The 21,133-nt window shown below is 41.5% G+C and overlaps 1 protein-coding gene across 7 annotated transcripts in view; it reads left to right on the forward strand.

The window, feature by feature from the left end:
• The first annotated feature begins 312 nt into the window (after positions 1-312).
• The window catches only part of ETS1 (ETS proto-oncogene 1, transcription factor), a 131,142-nt gene continuing 110,321 nt past the window's right edge, over positions 313-21,133 (forward strand). For 2 of the 7 annotated variants that reach the window (XM_044751752.2, XM_044751755.2), the window contains exon 1: positions 6,482-6,630. In XM_044751752.2, the coding sequence (XP_044607687.1) occupies positions 6,499-6,630 (132 nt within the window). In that variant the 5' untranslated portion in view covers positions 6,482-6,498. Of the gene's footprint in view, positions 796-6,481; positions 6,631-19,918; positions 20,001-21,133 lie in introns of those variants that run through there. The other 5 variants (XM_070489937.1, XM_070489939.1, XM_070489935.1 and 2 more) reach the window with 5 other exon arrangements.

The following is a 21,133-nucleotide window of genomic DNA, read 5'->3' on the forward strand; positions in this document are numbered from 1 at the left end:
TGGTGTGAGATTTCGTGAAAGGCGGCTGGGTGGTGATTTTCGGTTTTTAATTCATACTCTTCCATATTGTTTGAATATACTACAACCACATATTAATTTTGTAATTAAACATTGAGATTTAAAAATAGCTTTGTAGGAGTTAGATTGACAGAGAGAAAAAGTAAAGGTATTTTGAGGGAGGAGGAGACAGGGGGCAGAGTGACAAAAATACAGAGAAAGCAATAGAATCAAAGAAGGATGTGGTTAGAGATGAGTTTTCAGTGGGCCATGATACACCCACAATCATCCACTCTGGTTCTGTTGGAACTTTTTGAATTTATACAGTCTAAAGGATGTTCAGCAGCCCAAGAGAACCAGGATGGGGAAGCGTCCTTCACAAGCCTTATCTCGGCTACTTTGCAGGGGGTCCATCTGGGGCTCTATCCCCCACCCATTTTACATTGTAGAGAGGGAGGAAACAACAAAAAGTGGGTGCAGGCCACATTGGAGCCACACCCCATGGGGTCCGGGACGACTGTGCCAAGAACTCCAGCTTCTCCCTAGGCTCTCTGGCACACGGGAGGACCAGCACCTGGGTGCCAGATGTACACGCACACACACGTGTGCCACTGCTGATCCGTCTGTGGCTCAAGACAAAGGCTTGGCTTTTGATCATGGAAAGAAGATAGATTCTTTACAAAGTGCAGGATAAGAAGTTCCAGAGCTGGAGCGTGAATAGACAAAGGTCCTCTGCTCCTTGCCTTCCTTTCATCTTATCTCCTGGGGCCACTTCGATATTTGGTGACGGCTGCACTGGTAACTGTTTCTGGATTTTACTCCCACTCACTTTTGATAATTTGTTTAGAAACTGCTTCCCTGCATATACGGAGTCTTCTGAAGCATCAGAAGTGTTTTCTAAGGGAGATGGAAGGAAAGAAGAGAGAATCTGTGAAATGCAGTAAATGGCTATTCTGCATTGTTTCTCATTAAATTTAATGCCATTGTTCAGTTCAAACTTAACTCTTTTTTGTGCTGAGGGTGGTTTAAAGAATTGTTATAGGTTGCTGTGAAGGGGATTCCTGCATTTTGGGGGCTTGAGGTGGGAGAGAGGGAAGGTCACTGGTGGTTGGGTTCAGAACCCCTGTGAGGCTAAGATTCTGGGAATTCACCTTCTCGGCTTTTCCTCTTAGGAGAGAAACTTGCCATGTAGCTTATTATGCTAAGACAGGGAAAAAGACTTCACAGTAAGAACAGCAAATAGCTTGGTGGTAATTATTCTAGAGCTTCACTTGGGCCCTATTCCAGCTGTGTCTGAGCGATCTTGACACTGTCACCCTTTAGGCTGGGCTACCGAGACGCTCGTTAGAGAAGCAGCCAACTCTTTGAACACAACTCTTACACACGGCAGCCAAAAGGTGTGCGTGTCTCCTAGGTCACTGGGTTTTAATTGTTTTCTTGAGGCTCTTAAAATATGTAGTCATCTCTGCTGAGGTCCTTGTCTATAGAATTCAATATTGGGATTCAGTATTGGAGAAGAGCAACCAGCATTGCCTTTGCAGTTTGCTGTTTACACAATCGTCCAAGTACACAATCATCGCAACCACCTCGTGAAGTTGGCTGTATCATCACCCCTCTGGGACAGAGGGCACAACAGAGGGCTCTGTGTAATGGGGGGAGGTCCGGTGCCCCTCCTAGGAAATCGCAACCTCTTCTTCTGGGGGGTCATTTTCCTTTGCCCCGCACCATCCACGTGGATCAGAAAGCATTCTTTCTGTGGATGGCCTACTTAACCCTAATGGTAGTTATTTTTTTCTTCAGGACAATGTATTTTTTTTATCTTTGTAAAATATACATAACATAAATTTACCATTTTAACCTTTTTTTTTTTGGTGAGGAAGATTGGCCCTAAGCTAACATCTGTGCCAATCTTCCTCTATTTTGTACACGGGATGCCGCCACATCATGGCCTGATGAGCAGTGCATAGGTCTGTGCTCGGGGTCTGAACCCATGAACCCTAGGCTGCCAAAGGGGCATGGGTGAACTTAACCACTACACCACCAGGCCAGCCTCATTTTAACCATTTTAAGTGCACAGTTCAGTGGCATTAAGTAGCCATCACGACATCCATCTCCAGAACTGAACCTCTGTTCCCCCGAACACTGACTCCCCATTCCCTGTTCCACCTAGACCTGATAACCTCTATTCTGCTCTCTTTCTATGGAGTTGACTATTTTAGGCAGCTTATATAAGTGGAATCATACAATATGTGTCCTTTTGTGTCTGGCTTATTGCATTTAGTATACTATGTTCAAGGTTCATCCACGTTGTAGCATGTATCAGGATTCAATTCCTTTTTAAGGCTGAATAATATTTCATTGTTTGTATAGACCATATTTTGTTTATCCATTCATCTGTTGATGGACATTTGGGTTGTTTCTACACTTTGGCTATTGTGGATAATGCTGCTGTGAACGTTGGTGTACAAAGACATCTTTGAGTCTCTGCTTTCAATTCTTTTGGGTCTATACCTAGAAGTGAAATTCTGGACCCTGTGGTAATTCTATGTTTAATTTTATGAGGAACCACCATACTGTTTTTCCATAGTGATGGCATCATTTTACATTCTCACCAGCAATGTGGAAGGATTCCAATTTCTCCATTCTCCACGTCTTCACCAACACTTGTTATTTTCTGTTTTGTGTTGTTTTGTCTGGATAATAGCCATCCTAAGAGGTGTGAAACGGTATCTCATTGTGGTTTTGATTGGCATTTTCCTAATGATTAGTGATGTTGACCATCTCTTCATGCGTTCATTGGCCATTTATGTATCTTTATATATATATATATGCATTTAAATGTCTACTCAAGTCCTTTGCACATTTTTAAAAATTTTATTTATTTATTTATTTTATTGAGTTAATGATAGGTTACAGTCTTGTGAAATTTCAGTTGTACATTAATGTTTGTCAGTCGTGTTGTAGGTGCACCACTTCACCCTTTGTGCCCACCCCCCACCCCACCTTTTCCCTGGTAGCCACTAAACTGTTCTTAGTCCACATTTTTAAATTCCTCATATGAGTGGAGTCACACACAGATTATCCTTCTCTAGCCAGCTTATTTCACTTAACATAATTCCCTCAAGGTCCATCCATGTTATTGCAAATGGAATGATTTTGTTCTGTTTTGCAGCTGAGTAGTATTCCATTGTATATATGTACCACATCTTCTTTATCCATTCGTCTGTTGATGGGCACTTAGGTTGCTTCCATGTCTTGGCTATTGTAAACAGTGCTGCAATGAACATTGGGGTGCATAGGACTTTTGGGATTGCTGACTTCAGGCTCTTTGGATAAATACCCAGTAGTGGGATGGGTGGATCGTATGGTAGTTCTATTTTTAATTTTTTGAGGAATCTCCATACTGTTTTCCATAGTGGCTGCACCAGTTTGCATTCCCACCAGCAGTGTATGAGGGTTCCTTTTTCTCCACAACCTCTCCAACGTTTGTTACTATTAGTTTTAGATATTTTTGTCATTCTAATGGGTGTAAGGTGATATCTTAGTGTAGTTTTGATTTGCATTTCCCTGATGATCAGCGATGATGAGCAACTTTTCATGTGCCTATTGGCCATCGGTATATCTTCTTTGGAGAAATGTCTGTTCATGTCTTCACCCCATCTTTTAATTGGGTTGTTTGATTTTTTGTTGTTGAGTTGTGAGAGTTCTTTATATATTATGGATATTAAGCCTTTGTCAGATATATGACTTGCAAATATTTTTTCCCAGTTAGTGGGTTGTTTTTTTGTTTCAATCCTGTTTTCATTTGCCTTGAAGAAACTCTTTAGTCTGATGAAGTCCCATTTGTTTGTTCTTTCTATTGTTTCCCTTCTCTGAGAAGGCATGGTGTCTGAAAAGATCCTTTTAATACTGATGTGAAAGAGTGTACTGCCTACGTTTTCTTCCAGAAGCCTTATGGTTTCAGGTCTCACCTTTAGGTCTTTGATCCATTTTGAGTTTATTTTGGTGAATGGTGAAAAAGAATGGTCAATTTTCATTCTTTTACATGTGGCTTTCCAGTTTTCCCAGCACCATTTGTTGAAAAGACTTTCTTTTCTCCATTGTAGGCCCTCAGCTCCTTTGTTGAAGATAAGCTGTCCATAGATGTGTGGTTTTATTTCTGGGCTTTCAATTCTGTTCCATTGATCTGTGCACCTGTTTTTGTACCAGTACCATGCTGTTTTGATTACTGTAGCTTTGTAGTATGTTTTGAAGTCAGGGATTGTGATGCCTGCAGCTTTGTTCTTCTTTCTCAGGGTTGCTTTAGCAATTCGGGGTCTTTTATTGTCCCATATGAATTTTAGGATTGTTTGTTCTAATTCTGTAAAGAATGTCGTTGGGATTCTGATTGGGATGGCGTCTTTGCACATTTTTTAATCGAGTTATTTAGGTTTTTTGTTGTTGAGTCATAAGAGTTCTTTATACATTCTGAATATTAATCACTTATCAGGGATTTGCAAACATTTTTTCCCATTCTTTGGGTTGCCTTTTCCCTTTCTTAATAGTGTCCTTTGAAGTACAAAAGTTTTTAATTTTGATAAGGTCCAATTTTTCCATTTTTTCTTTTGTTGCCTGTACTTTTGGCGTCATATCCAAAAACATCATTGCCAAATCCAATGTCATGAAGTTTCCTCCTTTGTTTTCTTTTAAGAATTTTACATGTTTCAGCCCTGATCCATTTTGAGCTAATTTTGTATACAGTGTGAGATAAGGGCCCAAATTCATTCCTTTGCATGTAGATACCCATCTCGTGTGATAGTTTTGAAGATACTGTTTACAATACAGCTTACAGCTTTCTGGGGCATTCTCTAGACAATTTACAGCAGTGGAGGCTTATTTTGCACTTTTCAGATGTCTAGCTTCCTTTCTTCCACACCATGCTGGGCAGTGGCAGAGGATGGAGCCAAGGTCCTAAAGGGCTGTTCTACATGAGCTCTCTGTGGATGACTCCCGACTCCAGAGCTCCTCAACCATCACACTGTACTCTCCTGTGGGGCAAGGATCCAAGTCTTCTCTACACTGTTTTTTCCAACTCTCTTGCAAACGTAATGAATACAATTATAATTAGTTGTGATTGGTTTAGTTGACCACGGGCTTTTTCAATGGGGCCTCATGCTGGCTTAAGCTTCTGTAGCTCTCTTCATAGACTTCCCTCATAGCAAGAATTGCACTTTATTGAGATGGTTGTCTTATGTGTCTGTCTCCCCACTACAGTGTGAACTTGTTCTTTCCTTAGTGCCTAGCACAGGGCCTGGCAGAGACATTTATTAAACAAAGCTGAACCAACAGTCCTCTCTCTTCTTTTCTTCTAAGCCTTGTTAATGTGTCAAGGCAAAAGATGAACAGTAAAATCTTGTTTTAATTACAACACCATCTTAACCTCACTACTAGCTTTATCCAGCGAAGGACAATGATGACGTTGCTCTGAGTGATGTTTATTAGATTTTCATAGACTTTCAAAGTTGAGCATTTGTGTTTCCATTAGAAAGGGAAAGGAGTCAACCATGGCAAATTTTAACTCCTGTTTATTCCTCAAAGAAAATGGAATCTTTGAGGATAAAAGCCTTAAATTAAGAAGCCAAATATTGGCTTAAAAAAAAAAAACTTCTGTAATAAAAAAACCCTATTCATAGAGATGATCTTACACTGTAGCATTCAGTACCCCAGTTCTGAATATGAGAATATAAGATGCTGTAGGTTTTCACCTAGAACAGATGCGAGATTTTTACGTTTGCATGTTCTCTAAATGAGGAATATATGAATATTTCTGCCTTTTATTCCTGTCCCATGGACCATGAATCAGGGCCACTAAAACTAACTTATTTTAGAGGTCACCTAAAATCAGACTTATATGAAAGGGGTATTTGAGCTTTATTTTTCAGAAATCCCAATTCCTTATTTGGTCAGCTCCCTGCCATATAGTTATATTCTTTTCCTTAGGAAATATCACATTTCACATCAGGTTAATAGAGAGAAACAAGAAGCCTGAGCAGGTGGCTGGGTGGTGGACCCCCTGCTTTCTGATGGCCTTCCCTGCCTGATTCTATGGCAGTCTCCTCCCTCTCCGGACCCCTTGCCCAGGTTAAGCAAGGCTCCATTGAGAGAGTCAAGAAATTCGAATCATGAATATTCACATATTCAGAAGAGTAAATCGAATACATCAGCAAAGGATGAGACTCCCTATTTTCCCAGAGCTGGTTCTCTTTTGCTCATCTCCCTCCCTGTTACTCTCTCCAGGGCTGAGTTTTATTTAACTGAAGGATAATTTGAATGATAGGAATTAAGGTGAGATTTGGTGTTATCTCAGCCAGTGACATTACTTGCTCTTCTATCTAGACCGAAGAGCCTGTTCTAGTGGCTGCGTCCCTGGTGTCAGGGGCCAGCAGGGCATGGCCTTTTTTCCAGCTTTCCCGGGCTTGACCACACCCCCCAATTTAAGGAGGCAGCTCTATTAGAAACATTATGGTCTTTGCATCCTCTTTCGCCACCGAGCAGAGGATTCCCGCAGGTAGTTGGAAAGAGACCACAGACCTTGAGGGAAGCTCACCCAGGACCTGTTCTTCACCCAGTCTCTCCGGCAAAGTAGTAAGTGAGGTGTGAGTCTCTGCCTAAAACTTTGCAGTCCATCTTCCTTTTCCTTGTTTTTTTGCATTCTGTGGAATTATTCGGTAAATTGATGGGGACCCTCAGGATTGAAGCGGTGTTCTCTTTCTCTTTTCACATTTTTGTATATTTTCCACTCAATTGTTTCATAACATTTTTCAAAAACGCTTCCTAACCTGGTTCGAATCGTCTGAAATCAAGACTGTATTTCACTCTTTCCCCGGCTTTACAAAAGCAGAATCATGCACGTTTTAGATACTCGCGGATTATTGTCAGAAACTCTGAATTTTCTTCGCATATTGGAGCAGTTCCAAAGAAATAAAGCTGCAGTTAAACATAGACATTTCTTTCTTTTTTTCTCTTTCACTCCCAGCAAGCCTATTGTTTTACATCTTTTTTTTTTCTTTTTTTTCTCTGGCAGCTTAAGGAACTGCTTTTATAGAGAGGACACTGCTACAGATTTGCAACTTTCTCTGTCTTGTGACCCACAGTTCTCCAAGAGTCTACCTGTCCTTCCAACGGCAGTTGAGATGTGGGGGGATGGTGTCTCGGGGTCGGGGGCATTTCTTCCCTTCACTGCCCAGTGGGCTTCAGGGGCAGTGCTATGGAAAAGCGGGGGTGTGGATGACCAGTCCCCCTCCATTCGGTGGTTTCATCCAGCAACCCCACTTTGTTGGGGGCTTCGCATCTGCTCTTAAAACGTCACCTCCTTTTAAAGTAGCATTTTCTGTGGGCGAACTGTTCAAAAAGGTGCTGGGGTACCGAGAGCAGGGCATTTGACTGTAGGTTTTCATTGTGACCTTCTGGGTAAGTGTTTTTTTCTTCTTCAACTTAAGGCCACTTTTCTTCCTTCTTCATACCATTACTGGGCAACTGAAAAGAGAGATATTTGTTAAACAACAGAAAATACACATTCTAAAATGATAAGCCTGGCAGCTTCATTTGATTTGTAAAGTGACTGACACTTCGACGCTTTCGTTAGTCATCGTTCTGAACGACATCGCCTCATTTTTATCTAAAGAGAAAACCCTTTTTGCCTCTGCAGGCATGGGCTCTGCATGGAGGGTTCCTGGGTGGCCACTACTGCTGCTAAGATTCTTACTTACCTGTTGTTCCTGAATGGAGGGAAGGGAGAGATAATGAGTGAATGTCTGCAAAGTGCTTTGAAGATGAAAAGACCTTTTCATGTGTTCAGCATTGTAGTTATTAATATTAATATTTGAAGAAGCACGCTGCTTTTAATTGTAAATCAACAACTACCATCCTTGCCAAGTCAGTAGTGAAAAAACAAACAGTGAAGGCAGCCACGCAAGCCTCTTCCGTCCGGGTTCCACTGCTGAGGATGTGGGAAGCCGAGTCTTGTTACAGAGGGGGCATCTTTGCCTTGCACGCTCCTTACACCGGGGTGCTAGTTGGTAGAGGTGCCAGGAGGTCCAAGAGTAAGGCCTGGGGAAGGGGGGTAAAAGGGTGTAATCCTTCCACATCTGGTCATCTGTGACCTTGGAGAATTGAATGAGAGCGTGGACTTGGGCCAGTTGCCTGCCTCGGATTACGATGGAGTTCAAAGGCAAGTAGGGTCAGAACTGGAAGCAGCACTGTATTTGGAGTCTGGAAAGTGGATGTGCTCTTGGGTTCTACTAAAGATAGGCTTTGTAACTGAGAACAAGTTATTTAACATGACTATGTCTTATTTTCTTCATCTCCAAAATGTGAGTAATGATTTTTGCACCTCCCCCCACCCCCGTATTTCACAAAGATGAGAGAATAGAAGTAAATAGCATAGAGCTTTGAAGAATAAAGTTTTCAGTAAGGTTGAAGGACAGGCTGAAGCAATATTGTAAAATTCGGTGTGTGGGTCAGATCCCCAGCGGAAGGTGAGGCAGAAGGCAAACAAATGCAACAAATGCTATGGAAACAAATAATTGGCACTGACATTTCTCTCTTTGCCCACAGAGCCTCAATGTACTACCGGGTGACTTACTGATAATTCAAGTTCTGCTGTACCTCAGGATTTTGTTTATTGGTGAACAGATCTGTTTTCCACAACAACTCTCCTATTCGAATTACCCATTCGAAATTCCCATTTCTGCACCAAACAGCAGAGAGAATGGTTACATCCCAGGAGCTGGGGCGACCTTTCCTCCTCTCTCCTTCTTCTTCCCCCTCCTGCTTGCCTCCCGCCTTCTTTCTCTCTTTCTTTCTTCTTTATGGAAATTAAAAAATATTTACTATTTGAGCAAGATAAATGCGGTGTGCAGCAACTTGGTAGTATTTGGGGCAAATCTTGTGAATTTCTTCAATCCCGGGGAAACAAGTATGAAGGCAGCTCATTTTTTGCCTTTTCATCTCCTCTGTTCCTGCTGTTCTGAATATGTGGCTTTAGGGATCTCAGTCTTTTAACCTAGATGATTCTCTGGGTATCAAACCTGGTTTTCCCCACTTCACCTGAGGAAGGATAACAACCTCTGTCCTTTATGGATCCCTTAGTGTGTTCCAGGGCCCTTGCTGGGTGCTCAGCATGGACCACTCGACTTAATCTACAAGGAAGTCTTGGAGGGGGCCCTCTTACTCTCCCCATGTAACAGTTGAGGACTCTGAGGCTTGGTAACATGACCAACTTAGTAAATCATGGGACCTGATTAGAACCAAAGGAACGTGAGTCCAGCGCTTTTGGCTGGAGTTCTGTTTCACAGGGACCTTAGTAGCTTTGAGACACTTACACAAATTTAGACTGGATTTTTCTGCTTAGACTGATGATTTGTTTATCTGGGAGAATACTGTGGATTAGGCCTATTTTCCAAAAGAAGAATCTGTGGATTAATTATTCATTGTTAGAAAGATAGTGACTCTGAAGAAAGGCTAGACGGTCTAGTTGACTGGATCACTAAATCTGTCCCTCAGTCTCTCTTGTAACAAATACCGATTGAATTTCTCCTCTGCCCAACCTTGCATTGGGTGCTGTGAGGCATACAGAAGGAGCAATATGTAAGTTCTGTTTTTTAAATTAATGTAATTTATTTTAAGAGGCAAAATCTTACCCGAAAAGAGATTAAAAATGAAAGACAGCATAATTGTTAAGTGATGTGATACTGTCTGTGAGTGCTTTGGGATATCAGATGCAAAAAGACGATATCCAGAGGAGAGAGGCAAGGATGTTTCTGATAAATTTTGTTTCTCAAAGAAGAAGGTAGATTCGACCTTCTGGTTGACCAGGTTCCAGTGCTGTCTCAAAAACTTAGAGGGCACAGTTTGAATAGTATTTACTGGAATGAAAGAAAAGCAGTGAATTTTTAGCACAGATGTCAAGAAAACATTGTCATGGGAGAGAAATAAAATCCATAAATTTTCAGGAGATGTGGAAAAGTAGAAAACCTCAGGATTTTAATGTTTTTTGCATGTAAATTTTTTTTTAACTTTTCATTTTGAAATAATTTCCGATGCCTAAAAATTTGCAAAACATCGTACAAAGAGTTTCCAAAAGATTTAAGTCCCTTAAAATTGTGAAAAATATAATGCAAATTACTCTCCTTAATCATCTTTTGGTGCCTCCGGTGCTCCAAAAGAATTCCTGCCCATGAGGGGGAGGCCGGCGATGCCAGTTTCTTGATGTTAGAGGCCAAGGAACTAAAACCACAGCTACTTAGGAAAGGCAAGAAGCCTTGTCAGATGTAGCCATCATGGCACGTGGCTTGAGAGGCAGGTACAGGTCCTGAGCTGCACATTCACCCTGGCCAGGCTTGTATTGCAGTTAAGATAAAATCAAACTTCTGCTCAGCCTCGGCATAGAGGTCTTCTTGCCTGTTCCTCGGTGGGCTCTGCCTCCCAAACACCTGCCTTGTTATAGCTACTCATGAATTTAACCTGGTTAGTCCAGACATGACCTTGCTACTCAAAGCGAGGTCCTCCGGCCAGCAGCGGGAGCATCACGTGGGTTCTTGTTAGAAATGCAGAGCATCAGGCCTGCCTCAGACCTGCTGACTCAGGCTCTGCATTGTAACGTGATGCCCAGTGATTCCTATGCATATCAGTTTGGGAAGAGCTGCTCTAAAGGAAAAGCAAAAACAAAAAAAGAACACACATAAAAATCCTTTGCAACATTTTCCGGAGCAGCTTACTACTTCCTTATATCTAGTTGCTAAAGTGTTACTCCACAAAAGATTGACATTTATATCAAAAAGATGTTGGTTTAACCCAGGAAGCTGCAATATTTCCCCATTTGTGCTCTGCAATCTTTCAATGAGTTTGTTCCCCACTCTAAGAAAAACGCTTACTTCTTGGTTTTATGCATAACAATGATACAAACAGACCACCATTCACCAGAAATGATGGCTCTTTTCTCCTGTGAAATTCTTGACTATTGCTACTCAACCTATGATTGCAGAAGGGAATCCTTTTCTGATGATTTAAATGTAAGTCCTTTAGAAAAAGATAGAAGGGATTTAGGCCATGTGGGTTCTAGATCCAATACCTGAAGAAATAACCTCTACCCCTTGGGTGGTAAAAACTATAATTAATAAAAACCGCTTTCCTATTAATTAGTGAATGCTTACTAATTCCAAGTACTGTGATAAAATAGTTGTAATAATAACTATTAATTATTGACCACTTTTATCATGTATAAAGCACCCTGCTAAATACTTATTTTATATAATCCTCAATAATCCTGAAAGCGTTGGTGTTATTATCTCCATTTTATAGTTGAAGAAACCAAGACTTTGTGAGGTTAAGACACCTACCCCTGGCTCCACACTCAGTATGGAGGTCCAGGTTCACCCACAGTCTGTGACTCCAGAGCTCTCCATTGCTCTGCTAAACACAACCTCCCTGGGCTCAGTTTATTCAAGTAAACAGTGGACAGATTTGATGAATTTTTTCCCACTCCAAAATTCATTGAATTTGCAACATCCCTCTTTATGTAAGAATGCCAGCAAGCTGTTTAGCATTATATGGAGAAATTTGAACCTTACAGTTTGCGCAATAAAACAAATGGAACTCCACCATGAAAATCACAATCAGACATAGGCCAAGAAATTGTTTGCTGGATTTGAGAGAGATGAGGCAGCTGGTGTCCTTTAGTTCAATTTTAAAAGGGCATTATTAAAACTATCCTGTCCCCTTTCATTGTTCTCTCAATATCTATCTGTATTTATGGTGTCTCTCAGTTTTGTTGAGAGCTTCTTAAAAGCCAGAACCATATCCAAATTCTAGATTATATCTGACATACTCCACACACTGTGAGTTAAAAAGTAATCATTTAAAATTCTGGGCTCTTTAGGGATTTCTTTGGCAGTGATCATTGGGTTAGAGATGACATTTTTAGTTCTGTGGCCCTTCTTTGGGTTTGACTTGGCCAAGAATCTCGTATACCATGACCTCTGCTACATCCGTCACTGTGCAGCAAAGCGTGCTTAACATCCTTCCTCCAGTTGACTCTTTTTTGTTTTCAGTTTCTTAGTAAAAAAACCTTCCTAATTTATTTATTCAGTTATTTATGAAGCACCTACTATGTGCATAGCACTGGAGTACATCTGAAGGCCAACTGTGATCATTTGCTGAATTTTGTGGTTAAGTATAGGATTTGAGGAATAGCATTTGAAGATAAAGCTGTGGCCACTTTTACTTTAAAACAGTTTATTGAATGTTTCCTTTAGTCTTCTAGAAGATGTTCTCACACGAACGCTGACTTACTAGAAAAAGTAGAGTGTTAGTTTCTGAAAAGTTTCAGAGACTAGGATGGGCATGGTGCTCATAAAATTCCTGGACATATAAGAATGGGCAGGTTTGAAGGTATTCCCTTGATGTTTATGAGCAGCACCACCATTCTGCCCATTGTTGACAATGCCATTCCAGCAATGTCATGAGGGATTTGTTTCCATAACGAGGAAACATAAAATGGTCTATGAGGTGCTCCTTGTTTCCTAATTGCTGTGGTGCAGCAGACCAAAACCATCTTATATTCTCTCCTCTTCTCAGGAGATATCAGTGACTTACTTCTTGAGGAAGGAAAAAACAATATACTCTTGGACTATAATAACACAAGTCCATTTTTAGTATTCCAAGAAAGATTAGTTGAGCTCTGTCAATTCATACAGAACTTGAAAGTGTTATGCTTAATTAAGAGATGGGGGTTGTTTAGAGAAATAGGAGATGGTTATGAGTCATTTTCAGGCCTCTATTCAAGTAAGAGCTGGGGACTAATTACCAGTGAAGTTGAGAAGAAATAAGACTGAGAGGTTAACTATACTGTAAGTTGTTGCTTTGTGAATTTACTGAGGGCCTGTGAATTTAGTTTAAAACACAGAAGCCAATAGCACATAAATCAGAACATCACCTTTATTGGTGAGTGCTGGCTACTTAAAATAAGACAAAGTGTTTACTACTGTAATGTTGTAATGCTTACTCAAGAAAATGAGGTTCATGGAGATTTAGGTGTGAGACAGAGAAACGATCTTCAATTCTTCTAACCATTTTATTTTCTACTTATTGTAACCACGAAGTTTCCTTGGGGGCGTGAGGAGTATTCAGCTATCTAAATATGCTGCAATTTGAGTTTTTGGGGAATTGGACCTGGTAGCTTTGGTTACACCACCAGATCAGGGGAGGGATCTACTAAAATGATTTGAAAATTACAAATGGACGACTCATGAGAATTAGAAAGAAAATAATGAAAGAGAAGAGACAAACTCATCAGTCTGGTACATCTGTTAATTTAGAGAAAAATACGATCCTGCTTGTAGTCAACATTGAAGAAGTCTGACCTCAGGGTTGCGTGTGGACACTGGTCATCAGAGGTGATGACTTTTTTTCTGACTCGGAGATATCTTCACTCCCTTGGATATACTCAGGCCCTGAGACCTAACACTCACACATACTAACTGTTTCATGTAGAGGTTCTTTCATTCAGTGAACAAACATGTTGCATGTCTGCTATGTGCCGTCTAGAAAGACACAGGCTCGGGGCTGGCCCCGTGGCCGAGTGGTTAAGTTCACTCGCTCCGCTGCAGGCGGCCCAGTGTTTCATTGGTTCGAATCCTGGGCGCGGACATTGCACTGCTCATCAAACCACGCTGAGGTGGCGTCCCACATGCCACAACTAGAAGGACCCACAAGGAAGAATGTACAACTATGTACCAGGGGGCTCTGGGGAGAAAAAGGAAAAAATAAAATCTTAAAAAAAAGAAGAAAGACACAGGCTCTACTCTCAAGCAACTCATGATTCAGGAGCAGAAACAGACGTATGTGCAGGAAATTCTATGAACTTTGACAGGTACATTGTGGAGGAAATCCCGTGGAGGGGGATCAAGGACACCCATCCAACTTCTTGGTGGTCCAGGGAAAGCTTCCTGAAAGAGGCGATACTCAGTCTGAGTCTTCAAACACAGATTTATATGGCATTCAGAAAGAAGAAACTAAAACTCCATCCACTGCAGACTAAAGATACTGCCTCAGTAACGTGGATGACAGTGTCGACTTTAGTTTGGCAAAGGTGCTGTCATTTTGGGCAAGTTTCCTTAAATGCCTAATCCTTTTGGAAGCCAAATTGTTTTTCTCCTGCATTCTGGGCCTAGAGGATATCTTTTTTGTATAAATTGATGGGAATTCTAAATGGTTGATATAAGGAGAAATGCTAATTGCAAATCTATTTATTTTGCGTAGCTTTCAAAAAGGAAAAAAATAGGAAAATGCTACATAATCTACATTGTCTGTCACAGCTTTATTGCACTTCTGTATTCCCCATATACAATCTTCATACTCAGGATGCATTTTAGCCATGATTCCTGACCTATGAAGCTAACATGAAGACTAGAGTGTGTGGTCAAATTTAGAACACCAATGCCTCTGGATGGCAGTAGCAGTTTGGCTCCTTTGTTATGGAAGGTAGTTTGTTAATTTGTATTCAAATATAGAACATGCACTTTCTTTGTCCCAACAATACAACCTTTAGGCATTTAATTAGAATACAAAATATTTTAGGAACTTTTATAATGACAAAGAATTGGGAACAAATTAATTTTACAATAATAAGAGAGTCATTAAGAAAAGTATAGTACATACATACAACAGAACACTTGGCAGCCATATACTTTGGAACGTAGAGCCGTATTTATTGACATAGAAAAATTTCCACAGCACTATGTCAAATGCCAATGTGGAAAGCAAATTGCAAAACAGCATGTAGAGAAGAATATCGTAAAGCTCAAATTATGATCATATGTATGTTATATCCATATGTGTATAGACACATTAAAAATATCCAGAGGAATGCTGAACAAAATATTAGTACAATTATTTCTAGATGGTGGGATTTCAGGTGATTTAGGCATTCATTTTAGACTTTTCTGTGTTTTTATTGTATTTTTTTCTCAATAAATATATATTATTTTGGCAAAAGCAATTAATTTTCAAAAGACAAAATTTTTAAAGTATAGTTTACTGGGTTATTTTCCTAAAGGTATAGTCTTTCCTTGAAGAGCACACAACCCTAAATGAAAAACCCTTAACTGGTGCCACAGTTATCATCTAGAAATGCAGCTGAGCAGGGCAGAGCAGGTGTGGATTGGATGCAGCCTCCACGAAGGCCTTGTCTCTCTGGAATTTCCTGCTCTGCTGCTGCCCTGGCCTGAAACCCCCTCCAACTCCCCAGGCTCTCTTCATTCTCTGTATCACTCGACCTGTCCCTGGAGAGATCTGGGTGAAAAGAAGTGTCAGCCTGCAGAGCCTGGCCCCATTTCTAGGCTTGCGGAGGGTGGAAAGCTCCAGAAGTGGTCATATGCTTGCTTTATGAAGACTGGAGCTCTCTCCCGAGTCCCACAGAAAACTAGTTCAACGTGCTTTCTAGGATGTGAGACAACCACACACACCAGATTGTTACCTTTTTCTCCTCTGCACAGATTGCCCACTTTTATCCCCCAAATCCAGGCTGCTGAGGATGGAGAAGCATGGGAGCAGGTGGCTGGAGACCCAGCGTCAGGTCTCAGCTTGGCCAGTTAACAGGACTGCTTGAGTCTTTCTCCTTATCTGTGAAAAAAGTGCTTACGTGTGTTAAACGGTGTGTACCAGTTTTCTAACTGACACTCCTGTATTCAACAATGATCTGTGTGCCAGCTACTGACCAACACTGCTCTAGGGTCTAGGGAAACAGAGTGAAGAAACAGACTAAGTCCTTGCCCTGGGGGCCTTACATTCTAATGGGGTGTGAGTGGGGGAGACAATAAACAAGCAGCTAAGTGTCAGAGCAGGGAGCTTTTGATATGGGCTGGTGAGAAAAGCTTCTTTGATAAGGTGACATTAAATAGCTAGAGAGTAAACGGAGAAGTTCTCCCTTAGAAATGGATCATGAAACAAACCTATTATTTCAAGTGGAGTTTTATCCAGATCTGCAGTCCATTCAGATTCTCTGACTTGAGAATCAAATGTGCTTACATCTGATCCACCTCTTACATTTTCAGTCTTGTGAGAGCAATTCATTCATTCATTCATTAACTAGTTAAAAAAACTGAATTCTTTTATGCCCCATTGTCCATCTTAAATTCTGGGGATACAAAGATGAAGAAGGCATGGGTCCTAGCTTCAAATCGCTCAGAGTTTAGTGGGAGAGGCAAATGGAAGCAGATGTTTGTAAAACAGTATGTTGTTCACAGAGATAGAAACACACATGTGGAACAAAGAAAACGGGCAGCTAGCCCTGGCTGGGGAGAAGGGTGGCTCAGGAAGGATTCCTGGCAGCCAAAACTTCTGAGATGAGCCTAAAAGCTTGAGGAGGGTTTAGCTTGTCCTAAGGAGTAGGAGGGTAGACAGGCTTTTGTGTCAAGTGACCACATGAGAAGGGCAGGGAAGTGAGAAATCCCACCACGTGCTCAAGGAAGCAGCAGAGGATGGTGGGCGAGGCTTTGGGGAGGTGGGAGCAGGATCTGGAGGCTGAACAGAGCACAGCTGGGAGCTCGGCAGCCTCCTGAGGACAAAGGCACTTCCGACACATTTATTCTGCTGCTCCGGCATTGCAGGTCCCATTTGAGGAAAATGAATTCAGTCAGCTCTTCACAAATCTCTGTTACCAAGTGTTCAAATCCTTTCTACATTTAGGCAAGCCCGTGGATGCTTCTAGGCTGTGGAGTAAATCTTAAATCACACAGTTGTTTTGTATTTAGGTAAGAAACGTTTATAATGCCAAGACAAAAAAGTTGGTCCAGCTGATGTTCAAATAGCTGTCATGTGGGAGGGAATTCTCTTTGGCCAACAAGTCAAAAAAAAAAAAAAAGATCACTCCTTTTGCTTTTTCTGAAAGGGTTTACGTCTACAGCAGCTGTTCTGTGTCACAATCTACAAGTGGAAAGGGGGGGGGGGTTCTTTTTTTCTTTCTCCAAAAAATAATAAGGCAGTAATCCATTTCTGTCCCAGAGTTATTTCCTGAGACGAGAGCCCTTGAGAGCCCTGGCAACTCCCTCTTTTCAGCTTCCTCCCTGGGCAAAGGGCTTTTCCCCAAGGGAAGTGTCATTCACATAGCGCGAAGCTCCAAGAATACAGCCCAGCACAGAACGCACCATATGTGGGGCCGCAGGTTTCCTCCCTCACTCTGTCAACTGGAAAGAGAAAACATATTTCCACTGAACCTTTTCCCGAGCTATGTGGAGTGTTGCTATGAGGAGGAGTGCTGTCTGGCCGGCAGATTGAAACTTTTGGTACCTTTGAGCTGGATTTCAGCACAAGGCTGCCAATTGCAAAGGTCCTCTCTCTTACAAATATGTAAGTCAAATTGGAATTCCAAAGCATGAAGGTCTTTTGCTGCTTGTGGAAGTGTAGGGATGATTCATAGGGCCCTGTGTTCACACCTCCCACTGTGCAATCTTCCATGATTCCCCATTCTCCACACCCAGCAGAACTGACTAGTTATTTTTTTTCCAGATTGTTGGTAAACTACTCATCACACTATATTATAGTTGTGTGTAAGTCTGTCTTCTCCATTGCCTAAAGATAGAGACCCTGTCTTAGTTTTGTCCTGAGTCTGATAGAGTATAAAGTCCATGAGGTCAGGGATCTTTGTTTACCAGTGTGTCTCAGTGCCCAGAACAGTGCCTGGCACGTAGCAGGCGCATAGTAATTATTTACGGAATGAATAAACAAGTTACTAACATAGGAAGCCTTCAACACGCTTGTTGAATAATGACTGAGCTCTGTGATGACTCAGGGGATCCGTGGGGCTTTCTAGAGGAAATCGGAGGGCTGAAAGGCTGCCCAAAGCAGTCCCGCCCCACCCCCCCACCCCGTACCTGAACTTTTGCCAAAGGTGCAGGGCCTGGAGGGATGAGCATCTTGTCCTTAAGGATCTGATCACGTTAATGCCTGCTCAGCATGACACAATCCACGTCGTTAACTTTTAAGTCTTATCCATGACTAGATCAAAAACTCTGAAGTGAGGGCGTGTGGATCAGCGATGATTCATTAGGACCTTAAAATTCAATTTTAAGATTAAAAATAAGGAATGCTTCAGTAGGAAGGCAATCTCGATCTCATTGAGACTGTCCTTACAATGTACGGTCGGGAGGAGCCCGGGCTCACCTACGTCATGTGCAACTTATGCTTTTTTCCTGCTCAGGGCCCAGCACAGAGTCTGACACACAGGTGACCACTGAGACAGATGTTAGTGTGTCCTTGACTGGAGTCCTTTGATCTTTTTCTACTCTTCAGTCTTACCACCTCAGAGTTCTTCCTAGGGTCCATTTTGCTGCCATGGAGATCAAATCCCTGAAAAACTAAAAAACAAAATCTTGATTAACATGGCCTAGCCACCCTTAGTTATTTTATTTTTAAAAAATTAATATTATTTTGGTTGCATTCTATTTTTGGGAGAAAAGTCATCCTAAAAATGTTAAGTTTTAGTTAAAGACAATAAGCACAGCTCTGGGATAAGTTATGTCTTCAGAAGGTTTGTAACTTACTCCTCTCAGCCATATGCCACTAATCATCCGTGATGGTAGCCACTCGTCAGTATATTTTTATTTGGCTGGGCTTCTTTAACTGTATCATTTACATACACTTCATATGAAAGAATATATGCTCATTGGCTGTGGTGCTGTATCAAGTTCGTGAGCCAAAACTGCAAATTGAACATGTGACATATAGTACTCTTTGTTTTTCTTGAAATGTGTCAGTGGCTTTAAATGTTAGCAAGAATAAAGGAAAAGAACAAACAAATACAAACTGGAAAGCATTAAGTTGAAACTAAAATGTCACTTCCTGGAGTGATAGACCTAGGAATTTAATCTTCTAAACCGTTGAAAAAAGACATTTTTTATTTTTAGTGTATAATACTGAATTTATGAAAGTGTGTGAACTAATGCACTTTAAAAAGTATTTAGATCAACAGAAATGTTTGCTATATGAATGATTTTCCTGATGAGCGACAGCTAGCTGGAAAATCCCTTCAGCCAGAACACGCCTCCAGTGTTCCCGTCATTCGGATTTCCGATGCAGATGATAGCTCTCAGCAGGACTTATTTAATAGTCCTCCCTTGTTCAAGACAAAGGGCATCCAATCCCTTTTTCAGGGCTTCTCTGTTTATCCGTGTCTCAGGGGTCCTGGTTGATATGCCTTTTGGGTAGAGCTTTTTCTATCCTTCTTCTCTCCAACCTTTTCTCTATTTGTTCCTTTATCCACTAATGTTTGCCACAATTGTCTGCTATGGGCCTGGCCTGATTGGAGGTGGAGCGAGGGTGATACATGGATGGGGATGTTACTAGAAAAGACACTCAAGGGGCCGGCCCATTGGTGTAGTGGTTAAGTTCGTGGGCTCCGCTTTGGCAGCCCTGGGTTCCTAGGCCCAGATCTGGGGTGTGGACACGGCACTGCTCATCAAGCAGCACTGTGGCGGTATCCCACATATGAATAGAGGAAGACTGGCGTAGATGTTAGCTCAGGCCAATCTTCCCCCCACACACACATACACACACACACAAAAAGACACTCAAGACCCTGTTCCTGCCCAGAAACCGTACAAAAGGGTCTTTTTGTAGACTCTTACTGCTTATTGTGTGCACCACCAGGAGGTTATCCATGATCCATGCTACCTTGCAGTCAGGGGACTGGCTCTGTCTGGGGTCTGCCCCACTGTCTATGTGCAGGGAGTCAGTCATTTTGTTTCTCTGAGCTTTAATTTCCTTCTCTGTACACAAAGAAGTGAACTCGATGGTTCCCAAGGAGACTCCCAGTTCTAACCCTCTTGTGGTATCTAGTCCACACCTCGGTGCATCCAGCGGCTCAGTGACGCTTTCTCCCACGCAGGCGGTGAAGCAGGATGAGCTACTTTGTGGATTCCACAGTGAGCGGCCCTGCCCCTTATCCAGCGGCGCATCCTGCGGTGGTGGTAAGTGGGGTCCCTTCCCTGCTTCACCCCTCACCTTGCCCACCCAGCCCTCTCTCCTCCCCTTCCTTCCCGCATGCTGACCTCTCCTAGGCAGAAGAAGCTAGGGATCCAACTCCAAAGTTGGAGTCAACTCCGAATCTTTTGGAGAAGTTAATTGTCTTTTTATCAGCTTATAAAGTGAAAACCCAAGACTGATGGATTTGCTGAGAAAGATTTTTTAGTATGTTTGTGTGTCAGAGAATATGACTCAGACAGGATTAATGGTTAAAGCTGGTGATATTTCCCCGCTCAGGTCATTTGGTCAAGATTTTTCACGTACTGATGTACCTTGGATGTACTCTTATCATAATTTAACTTATTTTGGGCCACATACATAAAAGCTAAATAACACAAGCTTTCTAATCACAGAATTTGAAACTGGAAATGAAATGTGACAATAAGTAATAGGAAAATTACATGACTCCTAGAATAAGAGGGATAAAAGGAACTTAAAATGGGCTGGATGAAGTCTTGTCTTTAGGGAAGAGACTCACACGCAAGCTATATGCCGATCTGCAGAAACGTTTGGATACATTTCTTGTAAATCTGCTGTCTGAGACATCCCATAATGCTGTCCTTGATCAATTTCAATGTTAAATGAACCTTTAATATTAGCAGATGTGTCATTAACGGTTCCCTGTAAATTCCTTATGGTTTTGTACAAAGATGGCCATGACGAACTCTGAATTTTTTAACTCACTCTGGAAGTGGAAGATAAATTTATTGTAACTCTTCCCAGTATGTTTATGGGTCTAAATAGACACCGATTGACCAGAGTTCTTCTCTGACTCCAGTCTTTGACTGTCCTGACTGACGTTCTGTAGAATTTTTGACACTGATATCCATAAGTTAACCATGACCCTTCTCTGTAATTGTAAATTGAAAGATCTGGTGTGTTTGAAATTATTTTCTGCGGTACTGAAAAAATAATTACTCAAAAGCTATTCTATGTTCAAGGGATGATCGACACAGCTCTTTCACTGGCTGTTCTGTAACACGTTTCTTCTTTTTTGTTTTAAAGGGTTTCTGTCTTCATACAAACACCATTCACTATTCTAAAAAATTTAGAATCAGGAAAAAGCTGAGACTACAAT

This window comes from Equus asinus, chromosome 20, assembly GCF_041296235.1.
Source record: "Equus asinus isolate D_3611 breed Donkey chromosome 20, EquAss-T2T_v2, whole genome shotgun sequence".
NCBI lineage: Eukaryota > Metazoa > Chordata > Mammalia > Perissodactyla > Equidae > Equus > Equus asinus.